The following is a 14,719-nucleotide window of genomic DNA, read 5'->3' as shown; positions in this document are numbered from 1 at the left end:
ACCCAAAGGAGCAGTCGAGCAGCAGCTGCGCCGGCCGCTGCCCCGCAGGCTACAAATGCCCCACGGAGGCAACCTATGAGGCTCTGCCCTGCGATGCTGGCTACTTCTGTCCGAAGGGGACGAGCGTGCCCCTTCCCTGCCCCGCTGGGTCGTACTCGACCGCCACCAACCTCGCCGCCGCGAGCGAGTGCACCGAGGCCTCGCCGGGCCACTTCGCCACCACGGGCTCGACGCAGCAGACGGCGTGCGCCAAGGGGTCGTACACGGACGCGTACGGGCAGGGCGAGTGCACGCCCTGCGCGGGCGGCACGTACCAGGATGCGGAGGCACAGACAGGATGTAAGCCGTGTGACAAGGGCAGCTACTGCGCACAGGCCGCGTCGGTGGCGCTGCCTTGCGAGGCAGGATCCTACACGGACAAAACGAACCTCACACACGCCTCGGAGTGCACGCATTGCCCGGCCGGCCGCTTCCAGCCGGAGCGCGGCCAATCTTCCTGCATCAGCTGTGCTACGGGCGGCTACTGTGACTCCGCGGACATGTGCGGCGGTGGCTTCACGCCTTGCAGAGCGGGTGCGTACAACGACCAGCAGGGCGGGAGCTCGCCGGACGATTGCCAGCCGTGCCGTCGAGGAACATTTAGCCCGACGACCGGCGCAAACAGCAGCGAGACGTGCAGTAGCTGCCGTGCTGGGACGTTTGCCAACGAGACCGGGCAGAGTGAGTGCACAGATTGCCCTGCGGGATCCTACTCGAATTCAGGTAGCCACACATGCGATGAGTGCGAGGCTGGCTCTTACGCCGCCAACCCCGGCCAAGGCCTGTGCATCCCGTGCCCTCACCCCCTCAGCTCGGCCAACGGCAGCACCACCTGCTCGTTTTGCAAGGACGGCTTCTACTTGCGCAGCACCTCGGCCGACCCGGACGACATCTTGACCTCACCAACCGCCTACTGCAAGCCGTGCCCGCCGAACGCTGTCTGCCCGGACAACACTACCCTTTCGTCCCTCGTCCTGCCGCCCGGCTTCTGGCGCGCCAGCCCCTCCTCCGCCGTGCTGACAGAGTGCCGCCTCTTTGGCGGCAATGCCAATGCCGGCAAGACGCGATGCGCCGGCAGCGAGCCGGTGGCGGGAGAGGCCTCTCGCCGCCGGAGGATGGTGGAGGCGGGCTCGGACGCGTACTGCGCTTCTGACTTCAAAGGCCCCGAGTGCCAGCTCTGCGCCGCAGAGAACCAGTACCTCGTCGATGGCGTCAACTGCGAAGTATGCGCTCCGCGCGGCGCGGCGGCGGGCCGCATCGCCGGCCTCGTCCTCGGCCTCTGCGTCGCGTGCGGACTCGCTGCGTGGGTCTACAGCATGCCGTGGCGGGAGAAGTCCTACATCGGGCCCATCCTCCGGTTTGCCGACCGCTCCGTCAAGTACTACGTCGGGGTCGGAATGACGGCCAAGGTCAAGATCCTGTTTGGCTTCTACCAGATCAGCACCGTCTTGTCCTCCACCTACTCCGCGCGGCTGCCGGACAAGTACACAGGCTGGACGGACAACTTGGCCAACGTGATCTCCATCGACTGGTCTGGCTTTTTCCTGCCGGAGCAGTGCCTCGGCTACGCTCTGCGGCTCCTCGCCATCGCCCTCTCCCCCGTCGCGCTCATCGCCCTGCTAATGATCGCGGGAATAAGCCTGCGGCTCCGCTGCTGGCGCGCCGCCCCGGCGCCGCGCGAGAGGCCGTGGTACGCGGAGGCGGCCCTCGGCCTCCTCGACCTCACGCCGGCCGGCTTGGTGCTCATCTTCTGCTTCGTGCCCTCCATCAGCGCCTCCATCTTCTGCTCCTGGTCGTGCCAGGCGCCGCCCCTCACAGCTGACTGCCGTTGTTCACACCCCACCCCCCTCAGTCCTCGCAATGTTCTGCTGATAGGCCTACACCATCTCTCCGCCCGGCGAGGAGCTGGAGCAGGTCTCCTACATGCGGCAGGACGCGAGCGTCGAGTGCGGCTCTGACGATCACGGATCCATCACCGACCTCGCCACCGGCTTCATCGTCCTCTGGCCCGCTGGCTCGCTGGTCCTCTTCACGTCGCTCCTCGCCGCTTGCTACAAGCCGCTGCAGGCCAAGACGCCGAATGCTCTGACGCGGGCCACCGCCTTCCTCCACCGGGAGTACGAGAAGACCTGGTACTGGTGGGAGGCGGTCGAGTTGGCGCGCAAGCTCGTGCTCACGGGCTTCGTGCTTTTGATACCGGAGGAGCGAGCATTTGTTCGCCTCGTGGTGGCGACGCTCATCTGCTCATGCTACGCCGTCGCGCTCGCCGTCGTGCGGCCGTACAAGCGGGTCGAGGACAACGTGCTCGCCGTCGCCACGAGCCTCGTGCTCCTCCTCCTCTTCCTCGGCACCAACTGGAGCACCATCTTCCTCGGCATCAAGGAGCAGTACCAGGGAGTAGATCCCGCCGATGTCCTCGGCTTCCGCAGCCTCAATGTGATTGTCGACTCGATGATCATCCTCGTTGCAGTCGTGCTCGCCTTCTTCCTCGTCGGCGCCGTCGTCGCCGCCCGTCGCGTCGCCAAGGTCCCCAGGATCCGACTCGTCTCGACCAAGCAGCCCCCCGAGCTGAGCATCGTGATGGGCCTCACGTGGCACCTCTTCAACAGCCACATCTGGTGAGTCATAGCCATGGAGGGAGAACAGGAGCAGGACCCGGTCTCTCTATAGAGCCACAACCTCCGAATAGGTCGACCGGTCAAGACGCCGTCAAGGTCATCAAGGGTGAGCTCGAGCAGCTGCTGCCGGACATCAAAGTCTTTCTCGACGCGCGCACATGCTCATCAGCGCTGCTTAAGCTACACAATATGCCCCTCTGACGCTCCGCGGTGTGCCCTGATAGGTAGATGACCTCAAGGATATCGGGGCGCTCGAGGAGTACATCCATCGCTCGCAAGTCATCCTCTTCTTCCTCTCGAGGGGCTACTTCCGCTCCAAGGCTCGCCTCTTCCTCCCAACCCGCCTCTGCCCGCACGCTGGCCCCAAGAACTGCCGCCTCGCCCGCGCCACAGAACTGCCTCCGAGAGGTCCGCTCGTCGCTCGAGAAGGACAAGCCGCTCGTCCTCGTCCAAGAAGCGGACCCTGAAAAGGGCGGCGGGACGCTCCAGGCGCTGCGCGACGAGTGCCCCGAGGACCTGCAGCCGGCCATCTTTGACAACGACTGGCCGCTCACGATTTGGTATCGCATCGATGAGTTTCAGCTCATCTCGCTCAAGATCATCGCCGAGGCACCGCCGGCCATTTCCAGCTCCGCCGTTCTCTCTTACCTCTCCCGACAGACCCCACTTGAACCACCCTAGGCGGTGCTCCTCTGTTCGCCCAACTTTCTGGACAAGACCTCCCTCCCGCTCTGCGTGTCGGGCGAGCCCGAGAGCCAGTCGCTCGTCTTTTCCAAACAGACCACGGTCTGGGCCTCGCCTGCCAACCCGGGGTCGCTGGCACTGGCCAACGAGATCGCCGCCGCTTTTGCCGGTCTCACGATCTCCACCGATGATCGGCCAGCCAGCGCGACGCACATGCTGCTCTACCTCAACGAGCACAGCTTCGTCAGCGACGAGCGGCTGGCCGAGCAGGTCAAGCAGGCGCGGGAGGACAAGCTGAAGATCGTCACGGCGCACGAGAACGACCCCGCGCTCGGCGGCTGCCAGTTCTCGAGGTTTTTCGAAGTCACGCCGCAGGAGCGAATGTCTCAATGTGACGCCCGTCCCGAGCCTCCCCTCCAGCCACAACCCTCTCCTCCCAACGCCGCAGGAGCTCATCGCCGGCGGACTCTACAAGGACCTGGCAAAATCGTGCTTCCCCGGCCGCCACCGCAAGGCGCGCGCCCTCTCCCCCACAGCGAGCTCCCCCCCGCATCGAGCGTTTCGTGACGAGGGGCGGGTCCCTGCCCGCAGGTGTCGCTCGTCCTTCTGGCAAAGAGCCTAGGCGCGACCCCCGCTCGGTCGCGGGCGGACCTCCTCGCTTCAGGCAGCGTCGCTGAGGGCAGCACCAGCCTCGCGAAGCGCAGCCTTGGCGGACTCAGCCGGGTGTTCGCCAAGATGAGCAGCCGCAGCTCTGCGGAGGCGCGCGAGGTCTCTGGAGGCGAGGCGTCGTCGGTGCAGCAGCAGGTCTGATCGGTTGCGCGATGTCGTGCGCAAAACGTGCGGCGGGCGCGGCGATGACCTGCAAACACGGGACCATTAGTAGAGCTAGCTAGCTCGCACGTGGGACGTATGTGCGCGGCATTTACATTGTGTTGCACAGGGGGGGGGGGGGGGAGTCACATGTGCACATGTTGCACATGTACTTTAAGGAGATTATCGTAGAGGGAGCGGACCGTGAGTTGAGGAAATCCGGGGACGCGACCCACCTCGGTCCTCGCCTGTCGCCACAGACGGTCCCGTGCCTCGCCGCTAAGACGGGTATACGACCGCGGCTCGTGTGCGTGTACCCGTCTTTGTCCGGAGTGAAAAGTCCAACGCGCTCGTCGGTGACGGCGTCCCCGGATTTCGCCGCGCTCGGCGAACCTCGACAGCGCTTTCGGTGGCATGCAGCTCTTTGCGCCTGAAGCCTGGAGAGCAGCTCCTCTGCTGCTCACACACTCTGCACAGTTGACACAGCCTACTGTGCGGCTGCCACAGCTGTGACAGCGATGGGCTCGCCCTCACTGGCCCTCAGTCACTTGTGCTGCGGCTTGTGTGAGCGACACTGCTCGGCGACTGCCGGCACACTGTGAAACCGTGGGTGTGAGGTAAAACCACGCTACCAGCGCTTGGTCACATCGGCCCCGAGGTCAGATCCATCTACTCTGTTGATGACAAGACTTGTCTACTGGCTGGAGCCGAGCAGGAGGGCCAGCGCACAACCCCTGGTCAACTCAGGGTCCACACCCCGTATGATTTGCGTCGTGGGGTTCCAGCTCTTTCGTCCTGCGCGTCCGAGTATCGTGGTGTACCTGTGTAGGTGCCAGTGCGCGCCAGTCCGTGCCTAGTTTTGTGAGTGTGACAGAGTCATTGATTGAGAAAAAGAAAAAAAGAAAACGGACAACCCAAGGGAGGGATGGGAGGACGGCACGCCGCCACCACACAGGGATTTTAAGGAGAGGGGTGTGGTGCGCTAGCCGTCGCCCACCCTTGGGCGTCCGCCTCTTCCTATCTCTCTTCGCAGTCTCTCGCCGATTCTCGCTGCAACCTTCATGCCACCTCGCGGTCGTCCCACTCTCGTCGTTCTTTCCCTTGTCGCTGCTTCTTCTGTCGCGTCGCTCTCCTCTGCCTCGTTCTGCGACGCCGCCGCCTGCCGGTCCCTTGTTCTCGCTGCTTCTTGCGCCTTTCGGCGCAGCTCCGTCCTCCTCGCTGCATATCCAAAACATAATATCCTGGCCCCTCGAGTCTATCGAGCTCTCCTCGAGCAAGGACGAGTCTTCTGACGCCCACTGCGATCATTTGCCACCCAGTCATATCGTTGCTCAGGTCCACTCTCTCTTCGAACACTTGTGCCTTCACTGATGATGCCGGCGCTGGGGTCCCCTTCGGGTGCATCGTGACGGCTGACAACGGGATTTCCACTGGTTCGTCCTCCTCGGAGTCGTCTTCCCCCTCTTCCTTCCGCTCGGCTCTACGTTCAGTACGTTCGGCGTGGCTCACCCTTCATGCCGTGAACAGGCGCTTTATCCACCCTATATTCTTCTCTCGTTCCTCTGCCCGTGCCTTGGTCTTGTCGTTGTTTCGCACCCATGTCTGTATGGCAATCGAGGCTGCCTTCCCCACTACCTGTAGTTCACTCGTCACCTCTCCCGCGAGCTCCCCTCTCTTTCTTTCGGGTATGGGGTCCGTGAGATTGAGAAAAAAAGAAAGAAAACAGACAACCCAAGGGAGGGATGGGAGGACGGCACGCTATGGGCCATGGAGTTAGCGGAATCGACCACCAGCCCCCAAAGATCGCTTTTCTCTGACACCAAAACGCACCCCACTATCGCTACTAGTGCCGGGGCAGCTAAATACATGGTCATTATGTGTCGTGGTACACTACCAGCCTTGTGCAGGTGTCAAACGGGTCTCCGGAGGCACTCCAGACCGGTCCGGGACCCGTAAGAACTCCAACCAGAGAGGTATCCAACGCCTCCCGACACCCTAGCAGGGCGGCCCAGGCCACCCTAGCACTGCCTGCCGCCTGTGAGCCAGGCCAGTTGGCCCCAGCCAGCCTCAATCGTGCCAGACGCCGCCACCACACAGGGATTTTAAGGAGAGGGGTGTGATGCGCTAGCCGTCGCCCACCCTAGGGAGTCTGCCTCTTCCTATCTCTTTTCGCAGTCTCTCGCCGCTTCTCGCTGCAACCTTCATGCCACCTCGCGGCCGTCCCACTCTCGTCGTTCTCTCCCTTGTCACTTCCTCCTCCGTCGCGTCATTCTCTTCTGCCTCGTCCTGCGCCGCCGCCGCCTGCCGTTCCCTTGTTCTCTCGGCTTCTTTCGCCTTTCGGCGCAGCTCCGCCCTCCTTGCTGCATATCCTGGCCCCTCGAGTCTATCGAGCTCCCCTCGCGCAAGGACCACATTTCTGACTCCCACTCCGATCATTTGCCTCCCAGTCATGTTGTTGCTCAGTCCACTCTCTCTTCGAACACTCGTGCCTCGACGGATGATGCCGGCGCTGGGGTCCCCTTCGGATGCATCGTGACATCTGCATCTGACAACTGAATTTCCACTGGTGAGATTGAGAGTCAGGCACAGCGGGGCATATGTAATTCTTCTCCCGCGCTCCGCCTTCGCGAGGCAGCTGTCTGGTATAGCCCCAGCCTACTCCGCGTGAACTCTCGAGGGATCTCGAGTTGCTCACGCTGCAGACACGTCACGCAATGCAGTCGCCAGCACCGGCCCCAGCACCTGGGGACCTTGCTTCACAGTCGCTGCTGTCCCGGCTGACGATGCGCCCGCTCAAGGCTCTCTGCGCAACGCACGGCGTCGATCACGGTCTAGCTGGCAAACGAAAGGACGTGCTCGTTGACCGCCTGCAAAAGATCCGGAAGGTGACGGTTGGCGAGTGTGAGGCGCTCCTCCCGACCGCCGCTGCGAACCGCCCGGCAGGCGGCGCGGGCAAGGGCGCCGGCAGGGCCAAGGCGGATGCGACAATGCGCACTCGGCTCGAGGCTTACTTTGCGTCGGGCGGAGACGAACTAAAGTGCTCCGCATGCCGGCGGCCGCTCAGCAGAGTGCAGGAGCTCCGGCCTCCGCACGGACACGGCGTCTTCCTGAACGTCTCGTGCGGCTTCTTCCCGCAGTGCAAGCGGACGCACAAGCTGCGCGAAATCTACCTCCTCTACAAGCGGCTGCTCTCTCCGAGGATCGTCTTCGAGGCGGTCAGCCTGCGCGGCATCCTCGGCGCGGAGCGCGACGCCTTCTCGGTGAGCGTGGACGCGAGCAATGCGCTCGGCGTCGCGCTGCTCGATGAGCTCGTCCAGCGAGCCGACCTCGCGCCGCTCGCGCAGCGGCCAGACACTGCCGACGAGGCGTCCCTCGTCTCCGGCACCTGCGGCAGGCGGGGGGTCCTCTTTCTGCTTTCGGACTACGCCGCGGTGCACGCGGCGGCCGTGGAGCTGCTGGTTGCGCGCAGGAGCGAGGCGGCGCCTGCGAGCGGCGGCGGCGGTGGCGGCGGCACCGAGGAGCCCTTCAAGCTCGTTGGCCTGCCTGAGAGCGACGGGCAGCTCTCTCTCTTCCTTCACGCGGCGGGCGTGAGCGACAGCGCTGCCTCGGGAGGGGCCGGGACCTCGGGAGGGGCCGGGACCTCGGGAGGGGCCGGGACCTCGGGAGCCGGGACCTCCGACGAGGCTGCCTCGGCCAGCGAGCTCGCCGCCGGGTGGCGTGGGGAGGACGAGGCGCTCGCTCTCGCAGGCGAGCGGCGGCTGCGCGAGTGCGGCGTCTGGTGGCGACTCCGGTCGTACCAGCGCGAGGGCGTCCGGCGCAGCCTGCAGATGGGCGGCACGCTGCTGCTCTGTGACGAGATGGGGCTCGGCAAGACGCTGACCGCGCTAGCGACGGTGGTCGCACTTGACGCGTGGCCTTGCCTCGCCATCGTGCCAGCCGTCACGCGGCGGGGGTGGGCGTGCGAGGTCGAGCGATGGCTCACCGGCGTGTTGGGGCCATCCGACGTCCACATTGTCTACGACCAGTTCGACGCCTTGGACCCGAGCCGCCCCATCCCCAAGCTCGTCATCATCTCGCCAAAGATGGCGGACCGCACGCACCAGCACCGCAACTTGCTGGCGCGGGCGTGGGGCAGCGCCATCCTCGACGAGGCGGGACGGCGCTGGCAGTGCTGTCGGGGGAGAGAGAGAGGCGAGATGGTCGGGTTCTGATGATAGGCGCACGTCCTGGCGACGGCGGCGGTCCGCCAGGACGCCGAGCAGACCACCTCGCTCATGGCCCTGCTGCAGAGCGTCCCCCGGCGGCTGCTGCTCACCGGCACGCCCGCGACGAGCCGCCTCTTCGACTCTTTCAACCTATTCCAGGTGCTGCGGCCAGGCCTGCTCGCCGCGAATAAGTACGAGTACAAGGCGCGCTTCTTCGACGGCGCCTCGTCGTCGGCGGCGCTCAAGTACCCGAAGCAGCTTCCACTGCTCGTGCACAGATTCCTGATGGTGCGGCGCACGAAGAGGCAGGTGCTGCTCTCCACGCGGCCCGAGCAGGCGGTCGGCGCGGACACTCCCCTCACATCGACACTTCCGCGACAGGTGATGGACGACCTCCCGCACCGGCTCGATGAGCAAGTTGACTTGCCGCTCGCCCTCGGCCACGCAAGGGAGGCGATCCGCGCGTTTGGAGCGGCGCCCCTGCCGCCGGACGACCTGGCGCGCGCCGAGGGCGGCGACGCCGACGACAGCGCCCCCGACAGCTTGGAGGCTGCTGGCGTGAAGGCGAAGGCTCACCGCCTCGGCTTGCTCAAGGCCGTGGCCCTCTCCGAGCCGGAGTCTTGGCTGCACGCGCGGCTCCGCACCCTCGCCACGGCGGCGGCAGACGCGCGGCAGAGGGGCGAGCGGCCGCGCAAGCTCGTCGTCTTTGCGCACCACGAGAGGGTGATGGACCTTCTCGAGAAGACCATCGGCGAGCGACTCGCGGACGCCGCCACGCCGGCCAGCGGGGGTGGCGACGGCGAGTCGGCGCCGTGGCATGGCGTGCGCATCGATGGCAGCCATTCGGGCGTGGCGAAGAACGCGCTCCTGGACGCATTTCGCGACAACGACTCTTGCTTGGCGGCACTGCTCTCGATCAAGGCTTGCGGGACGGGCGTGGACGGGCTGCAGCACACGGCGGACCACGCCGTCTTCGTCGAGCTGCCAGAGACGTATGCCCTCGCCCACCAGGCAGCCGCTCGGCTGCACCGCTCGGGGCAGACGCAACGTGTGCTCCTCACGTGGCTGCTTGCCTGCGGACCGCCGCGCCGCGGCCGGCTACTGGCGGGCGCGGATGCCGGCGACAGCGGTGGCGACGAGGCGTCCGCCTTGCTACGCGAGTGCTCGAGTGCAGACGCACGGATGTGGGCGTCGCTGCAGCGCAACGCGGAGGAGATCGACGAGGCTAGCAGCTCTTTTGCTTGCCGCAGCCGCCGCTGCGCATTCGGCGTTTTGCACCAGAGCTGCTCTGACTGTCACCTGTAGGTATTCAGCGGCGCCGTGCAGCAGTCGGCGAGCGGCAGCTATACACAGACGGCGGCGGCGCGGGACGATCCGTCGGGAAACGGGCTGCCGCCACCGCCGCTCGCGCCGCCGAGCGCCGCCGAGCTGGAGGCGCTTCACTTCGGCGTCTCGCCGCACACGAGGTGCCGCGATACTTCCGAGACACTTCCTGTCGCCGCCCTTTCTTCCCTACCACTTTCTCCACCCGCCAATCGCACCCACACCGCCGTGCTGACGCGTCGTCGACGCGTCCGCAGGTACGTGCACGTCTTCGCCTCGTCGACGAGCGACGTGTCGATGGCGGCCTTCCCTCCGCACGAGCTGGCCCTCGACGGGGACAGCTGCGCGACGACCCGTCGCGAGGTGCTGCGCCGCGCTGCGTCCGCCTTTCTGCGGTCGTGGGAAGCGCAGCCGGCGCACTGTCGGCCCTTTGCGGAGCTGCCGTGCACTCTCGCCTCGCTCCCGCAGCAGTGTGAGGGGCTGCGGCAGGTAATCCACGAGGGCCGCGCACACAGCCGACAGCGCCACGCGCCGCGGTCTGCGCCGAGCGAGCGCGAGCAGGCGAGCCTGCCTGCCAGCGCCGTCTGGATACCGGCGGCGGTGCGCGAGTGCCGGACGGGCACCTTCGAGGTGCGTGTGCACTGGCAGCCGTTTGACCCGTCGTGCGGCAGCCTGCTCTGCGCCAACAGCGCGTGCTTCCGTCCGCTCGGTGGGGCGAGCCTCGCCGAGCGTGGGCGGACGCCACATCCGCTGCCCGACCCGCTGCCTGAGCGCGCCAGGCTGGAGTGGCGCACGGAGCACGAGAGCTCCCTCGGGCTCGTCTGCGGAGGGGCATGCCTCAAGGCGCACCAGCTCGCGCGGGACCCGGCGTCGGTGCGTCGGACCGTGCGGCGACGTAGATGCTCAGATCCCCATATCCTGGCCAACCGTATCGCATCCCCTCAGTCCCCAGGTATATTCCGCACTGCGTAGATCCCAGGTCTCTTCTCACTGCAGGTGCGGAGGGCTCACGTCAAGCTGAGCGGCTCGGTCTTCTGCCAGCACTGCGGGGTGGACTTGCTCGCCCTCGTAGCGCAGCTCAAGGGCCTGCCGAGCGAGGAGGCGCGCCGTGCTCTGCTTCTCGCGCGCCTGCCGCACTTCGCGCGCTGGCCGGGCAAGCTCGACCGCGCCGCGACGGAGCCGAGCGAGGGGCGCCTCTGGGAAGCGGACCACCGGAGGGAGGTGCGCGATGGCGGCGGGGAAGCCGCGAGCGAGGGCGCCTTTGACCCGCTCTGCGTCGGCTGCCACCAGCGAAAGACCAACGCGACGACGCGCGGGCGAGGCGACGACGAGGCGGTGCGGCTGCGCGGCTTCTCCTTTCGAGGGGCGGCCGAGGGCAGCGAGGCGGGCAATCGCAAAGGCGCGGCGAGCGGCGCACTTCGCAAGCGCAGGGCGTCTGTCTCGCCGTCGGGCGCGGCGGCTGGACCCGCGGCGGCCTCGGCGACGGCCGGTGAGGCGGGCGCGGTGCGCGGTGAGCCATCGGCAGCTGGGCAGCCATCGGCAGCTGGGCGTCCCAGCGCGGGGAGCGACAGCGAAGCGACCATAGCCGACGACAGCGACGCAACGATAGCCGACGAGAGCGACACGACTGTAGCCGGCTCGACGAGCATCGGGGAGCGCGGTGCGGCGCAGGCTGACTCAGACTCTGAGATGTCACTGTTGGAAGAGGCTTGCTCTCGGGCCGCACCGTCGCCGATGCCGGTGCCAGCGCCAGCAGTTGCGTTGGAGGCGCCGGCCGTCTGCTGGGAGGTGGAGCTCTCTGGACGGTTTCAGGCCTATGGATCCGAGCAGCAGTTTGCCCTCGAGACGGCACATCAGCGTGGCGACGACGTGGCATCCATCAGCGTGCGCGGGACGGTGTACGAGGTACGCTTGCGAGGCGAACAGCGGCAACGAGGCTTGGGCGCCGACGCTTGGCGCAGTCGAAGGGTGCGGCGCAGAGTGAGCTGAATGGGGGGCGGTTTTGCGTTTGGACCCTCTTCACGTCTCTCCTACCCCCAGGCTGCTGATTGCGTCTCGACAGTGTGTGTGTGTGTGTGTGTGTGTGTGTGTGTGTGTGTGTGTGTGTGTGTGTGTGTGTGTGTGTGTGTGTGTGTGTGTGTGTGTGTGTGTGTGTGTGTGTGTGTGTGTGTGTGTGTGTGTGTGTGTGTGTGTGTGTGTGTGTGTGTGTGTGTGTGTGTGTGTGTGTGTAAAAGAGTGAGGGCAAGAATTTCGTCAGGCTGTTGTCAGGCAGTCTGTGGGGGGTGGATCTCAACGGAACGACCGAATCGAAAAAAACGAATCGGACCCCGGAAAACGCATAAAGCACTCAAAATTAGTTCTAGGAAACGAGATGGATACATGTAGGCAACTGCTGCTGCGGCCCGGTCCTCGCCGCGCGCAGGTGCGCTCAGCTCTCCTTCTTCTCCAAGTCCCTCACCCAGCTGCAGGCCTGCAGGCGGGGGAGAGGGTTGGCGTTCGCGGCTCGGCTCGGGTCCGGGTGTCTGGGCTTGCTGCGCGGCGGGCGGCCGCCCTGGCGCCTTTTGCAGCCCCAGGCGCGAGACGAGCCGGACCACAAAGTTTGGCACGAAGGGCGCGAGCACGACCGCCGCCACGAACCAGACGCGGATGTGCCCCGGCCGGCCTGGCAGCGGCTGCACGTGCCAGTACCCGGTCGAGTCGGACAGCACCTGCCCGCACGAGGGAACGGCGAGGGTCGGGCGGCCCGCTGGCAAGAGGGCACCCGGCTAGCAGGGCGGCTGGCTGCACCCAGCTCGGCTGCTCCAGCGTCCACCTCGCGTACCGCTGCTCCTCGTCCACCGCGAAGCGCACGTCGAGCAGCAGCCCGAGCCGGCTGACGGTGAAGCGGTAGCAGCAGGTCCCCGGCACCACCCGCTCGGGTCGGTAGGCCTCCACCTTGCGCACGGTTCCGATGCGCCGCTTGTACCCAGCAAAGTCGCTCACGCAGTCCCACGCCGCATCCGGATCGGCACAGATGTCCTGCACCGCAAACCCCGTCCCGCTGCCGCTCCGCAGGTCCTGTCTCTGCACGCGCTTGCCCGCAGTGAGCCGGCGTAGCTCCGCGGGTCGCAGCTCAGGCAGCTCCGGGGAAGAACCCTGCGGCTGGCAGCGGCGTCGGCCGCTGCGGGCGGCCGGCGAGGGCGGCGGCGGCTCCAGCGAGAGGACGGAGTGCGCCACTCGCGACCATGCGGTCGCTCTGCACGATAGCGAGCTGTCGCTGGCGGCGAAAGCGTAAGCGACAGCGGCGGCGACGGCGTACATGCACAGACTGCCGCACACGCGCTCGCACAGCCCGGCCTCTCTGAGCTCACCGCATGCAAGAAATACCACGGGCTCACCGCCAGGCCGAAAGAAAGAGACTCGCCGCTGGTAGGGTCGCCTCGTCGATGTCTCGCCCTCCCTTGTGTACGCAGCTGGCTGTGTGTCTTGTGAGCCTGTTTGTGTCTGTGTGTCGCTCGTGCCTCGTGCGTGTCGTCATCATCTGTCCCGCGTCCACCCATATTACCGCGTTGGTGTCCAGTCCGAGCCTGGCTGTTCTTCACCTTCCTACCTAACCTAACCTCCCTTACTGGTGTGTTCAGGGGGGGGGGGGTATCATATCTCATAACCATGTCTCCATCAATCTCACTCCGGTCTGGGATCTCATGAGACGTCGGCGGTGGTGGCGCTGGCGGAGCCGGGAGGGTGTGACCGATCCACGAGGCCGACTACACGGTAAGGCATACGGACCTTGCAGAAAACCTTTTCCTTCTAAGCAGGGCTACACAATGACCCTTCTTCCATCCGCCAACAAAAGATGAGAACTCCATGCCTACCTCATCATACATACAACAACAACAACAACAACAACAACAACAACATGTACACGACATGGAACCCCAGCGAAATAAACAAGAAATCATATGATTTGTAACGACACCAACCCGACAAATGGGAACCGCGCCTGGCGCTGGCGCCGCAGCGGTGCGTGAGCTCGAGGTTGGCGGGCTGACCTTTGACGCGGCGTTCGACTCGGGCAATTGCGCCCGCGTCGAACGCCTCGGGGAGCACGAGTTTGGCATCTGGACGGCGCCCGACTGCGTTGGCACGAGCTGCGAGACAAACAACCGCACGTGGTTCCACTTTTCAGTCAGCCACGCCACGGCCGGACGCGTGCTCACGTTTGTGGTGCACAACATGAACTCGCAAAACAGGCTCTTCAAGCACGGCATGCGGCCCGTATGGCGCGCGCTCCCCTCGCGCCCGCAGTGGGAGAGGGTCCTTCACCCTGTTGTCGCAGCCGGCACCAAGGCGGAGGACAACTTCACCATTCGGTTCCGACACACGATCGAGTCGAGCGAGACCCACTTCTTTGCCCTCTGCTACCCGCAGCCCTACGCCGAGACCTGCAGCCGGCTCGCACACCTCGATGCTCTCTTTGGCCTGCCGCCGGCTTCAGCCGAGATCATGCCTCCGTCGCGACTCGGTGGAGGCGACACGGCTGGCGAGTGCGACGCCTTGCCGCGCACGCCACAGAAGTGCGAGGGATTGGAGGAGGAGACGCGCAAAGGCGGAGGCGTAGGTGTTCTGACAGCAGCGGACGGGTTGGTGGAGGAGGCCAGCGTCCGCTGCGCCTCGCACGGGCTGCCTTGCCGCCGCCCGCCTGGCGTCTACTACATGCGCGAACTACTCGTCCGGTCGCTCGGCGGACGGCGCGTCGACCTGCTCACCCTGAGCGGGTCCGACGGCATGCTCGAGGAGGAGGAGGAGCGACTGGAGGGCCTCTTCCCAGAGGGACGGCCGCGGCCGAGGCTGTTTCGCGACAAGAAGGTTGTCTTCGTCTCGGCGCGTGTCCACCCTGGCGAGGTGCCTGCTTCGCACGTCTTCGACGGGGTGCTCTCCTTCCTGCTGCGCGAGGCGGACCCGCGTGCCCGGAGGCTGCGAGAGGCCTTCGTGTTCAAGCTCGTGCCCTGGCCTCAATCCCGACGGCGTGGCGGACGGGCACTACCGCGCCGACACACG

At 65.9% G+C, this 14,719-nt stretch overlaps 3 protein-coding genes across 3 annotated transcripts in view; all 3 read left to right on the top strand.

Moving 5' to 3' along the window:
• Positions 1-2,877: 2,877 nt before the first annotated feature.
• On the top strand, positions 2,878-4,306 carry EMIHUDRAFT_366824 (hypothetical protein; the record flags this gene model as incomplete). Its single annotated transcript, XM_005779293.1, is given in 6 exon segments — positions 2,878-2,977; positions 3,051-3,266; positions 3,339-3,716; positions 3,790-3,855; positions 3,933-4,232; positions 4,252-4,306. Coding segments are annotated over 3 exon segments (333 nt in total), but the record flags the coding sequence as incomplete, so codon positions are not given.
• Positions 4,307-6,934: 2,628 nt separating this feature from the next.
• EMIHUDRAFT_236355 (hypothetical protein) lies at positions 6,935-11,668 on the top strand (the record flags this gene model as incomplete). The annotated part of the gene is made up of 8 exons (XM_005779292.1): positions 6,935-7,609; positions 7,835-8,324; positions 8,529-8,665; positions 8,738-9,625; positions 9,710-9,822; positions 9,937-10,168; positions 10,241-10,552; positions 10,676-11,668. The coding sequence occupies 8 exons, from the start codon at positions 6,935-6,937 to the stop codon at positions 11,666-11,668; spliced, it is 3,840 nt and encodes a 1,279-aa protein (XP_005779349.1).
• A 1,980-nt stretch (positions 11,669-13,648) lies between these two features.
• Positions 13,649-14,719, top strand: part of EMIHUDRAFT_236353 (hypothetical protein) — a gene marked incomplete at both ends in the record, with an annotated part of 1,953 nt that continues 882 nt past the window's right edge. Inside the window, one exon of the mRNA XM_005779291.1 lies at positions 13,649-14,662. Within this exon, the coding sequence (XP_005779348.1) occupies positions 13,649-14,662 (1,014 nt within the window). The remainder of the gene's footprint in view (positions 14,663-14,719) is intronic.

Source organism: Emiliania huxleyi (genome assembly GCF_000372725.1).
Source record: "Emiliania huxleyi CCMP1516 unplaced genomic scaffold EMIHUscaffold_233, whole genome shotgun sequence".
Lineage (NCBI taxonomy): Eukaryota > Haptophyta > Isochrysidales > Noelaerhabdaceae > Emiliania > Emiliania huxleyi.
The sequence above is the reverse complement of the archived record's forward strand: the minus strand, read 5'-3'. Positions and strand labels throughout refer to the sequence as shown.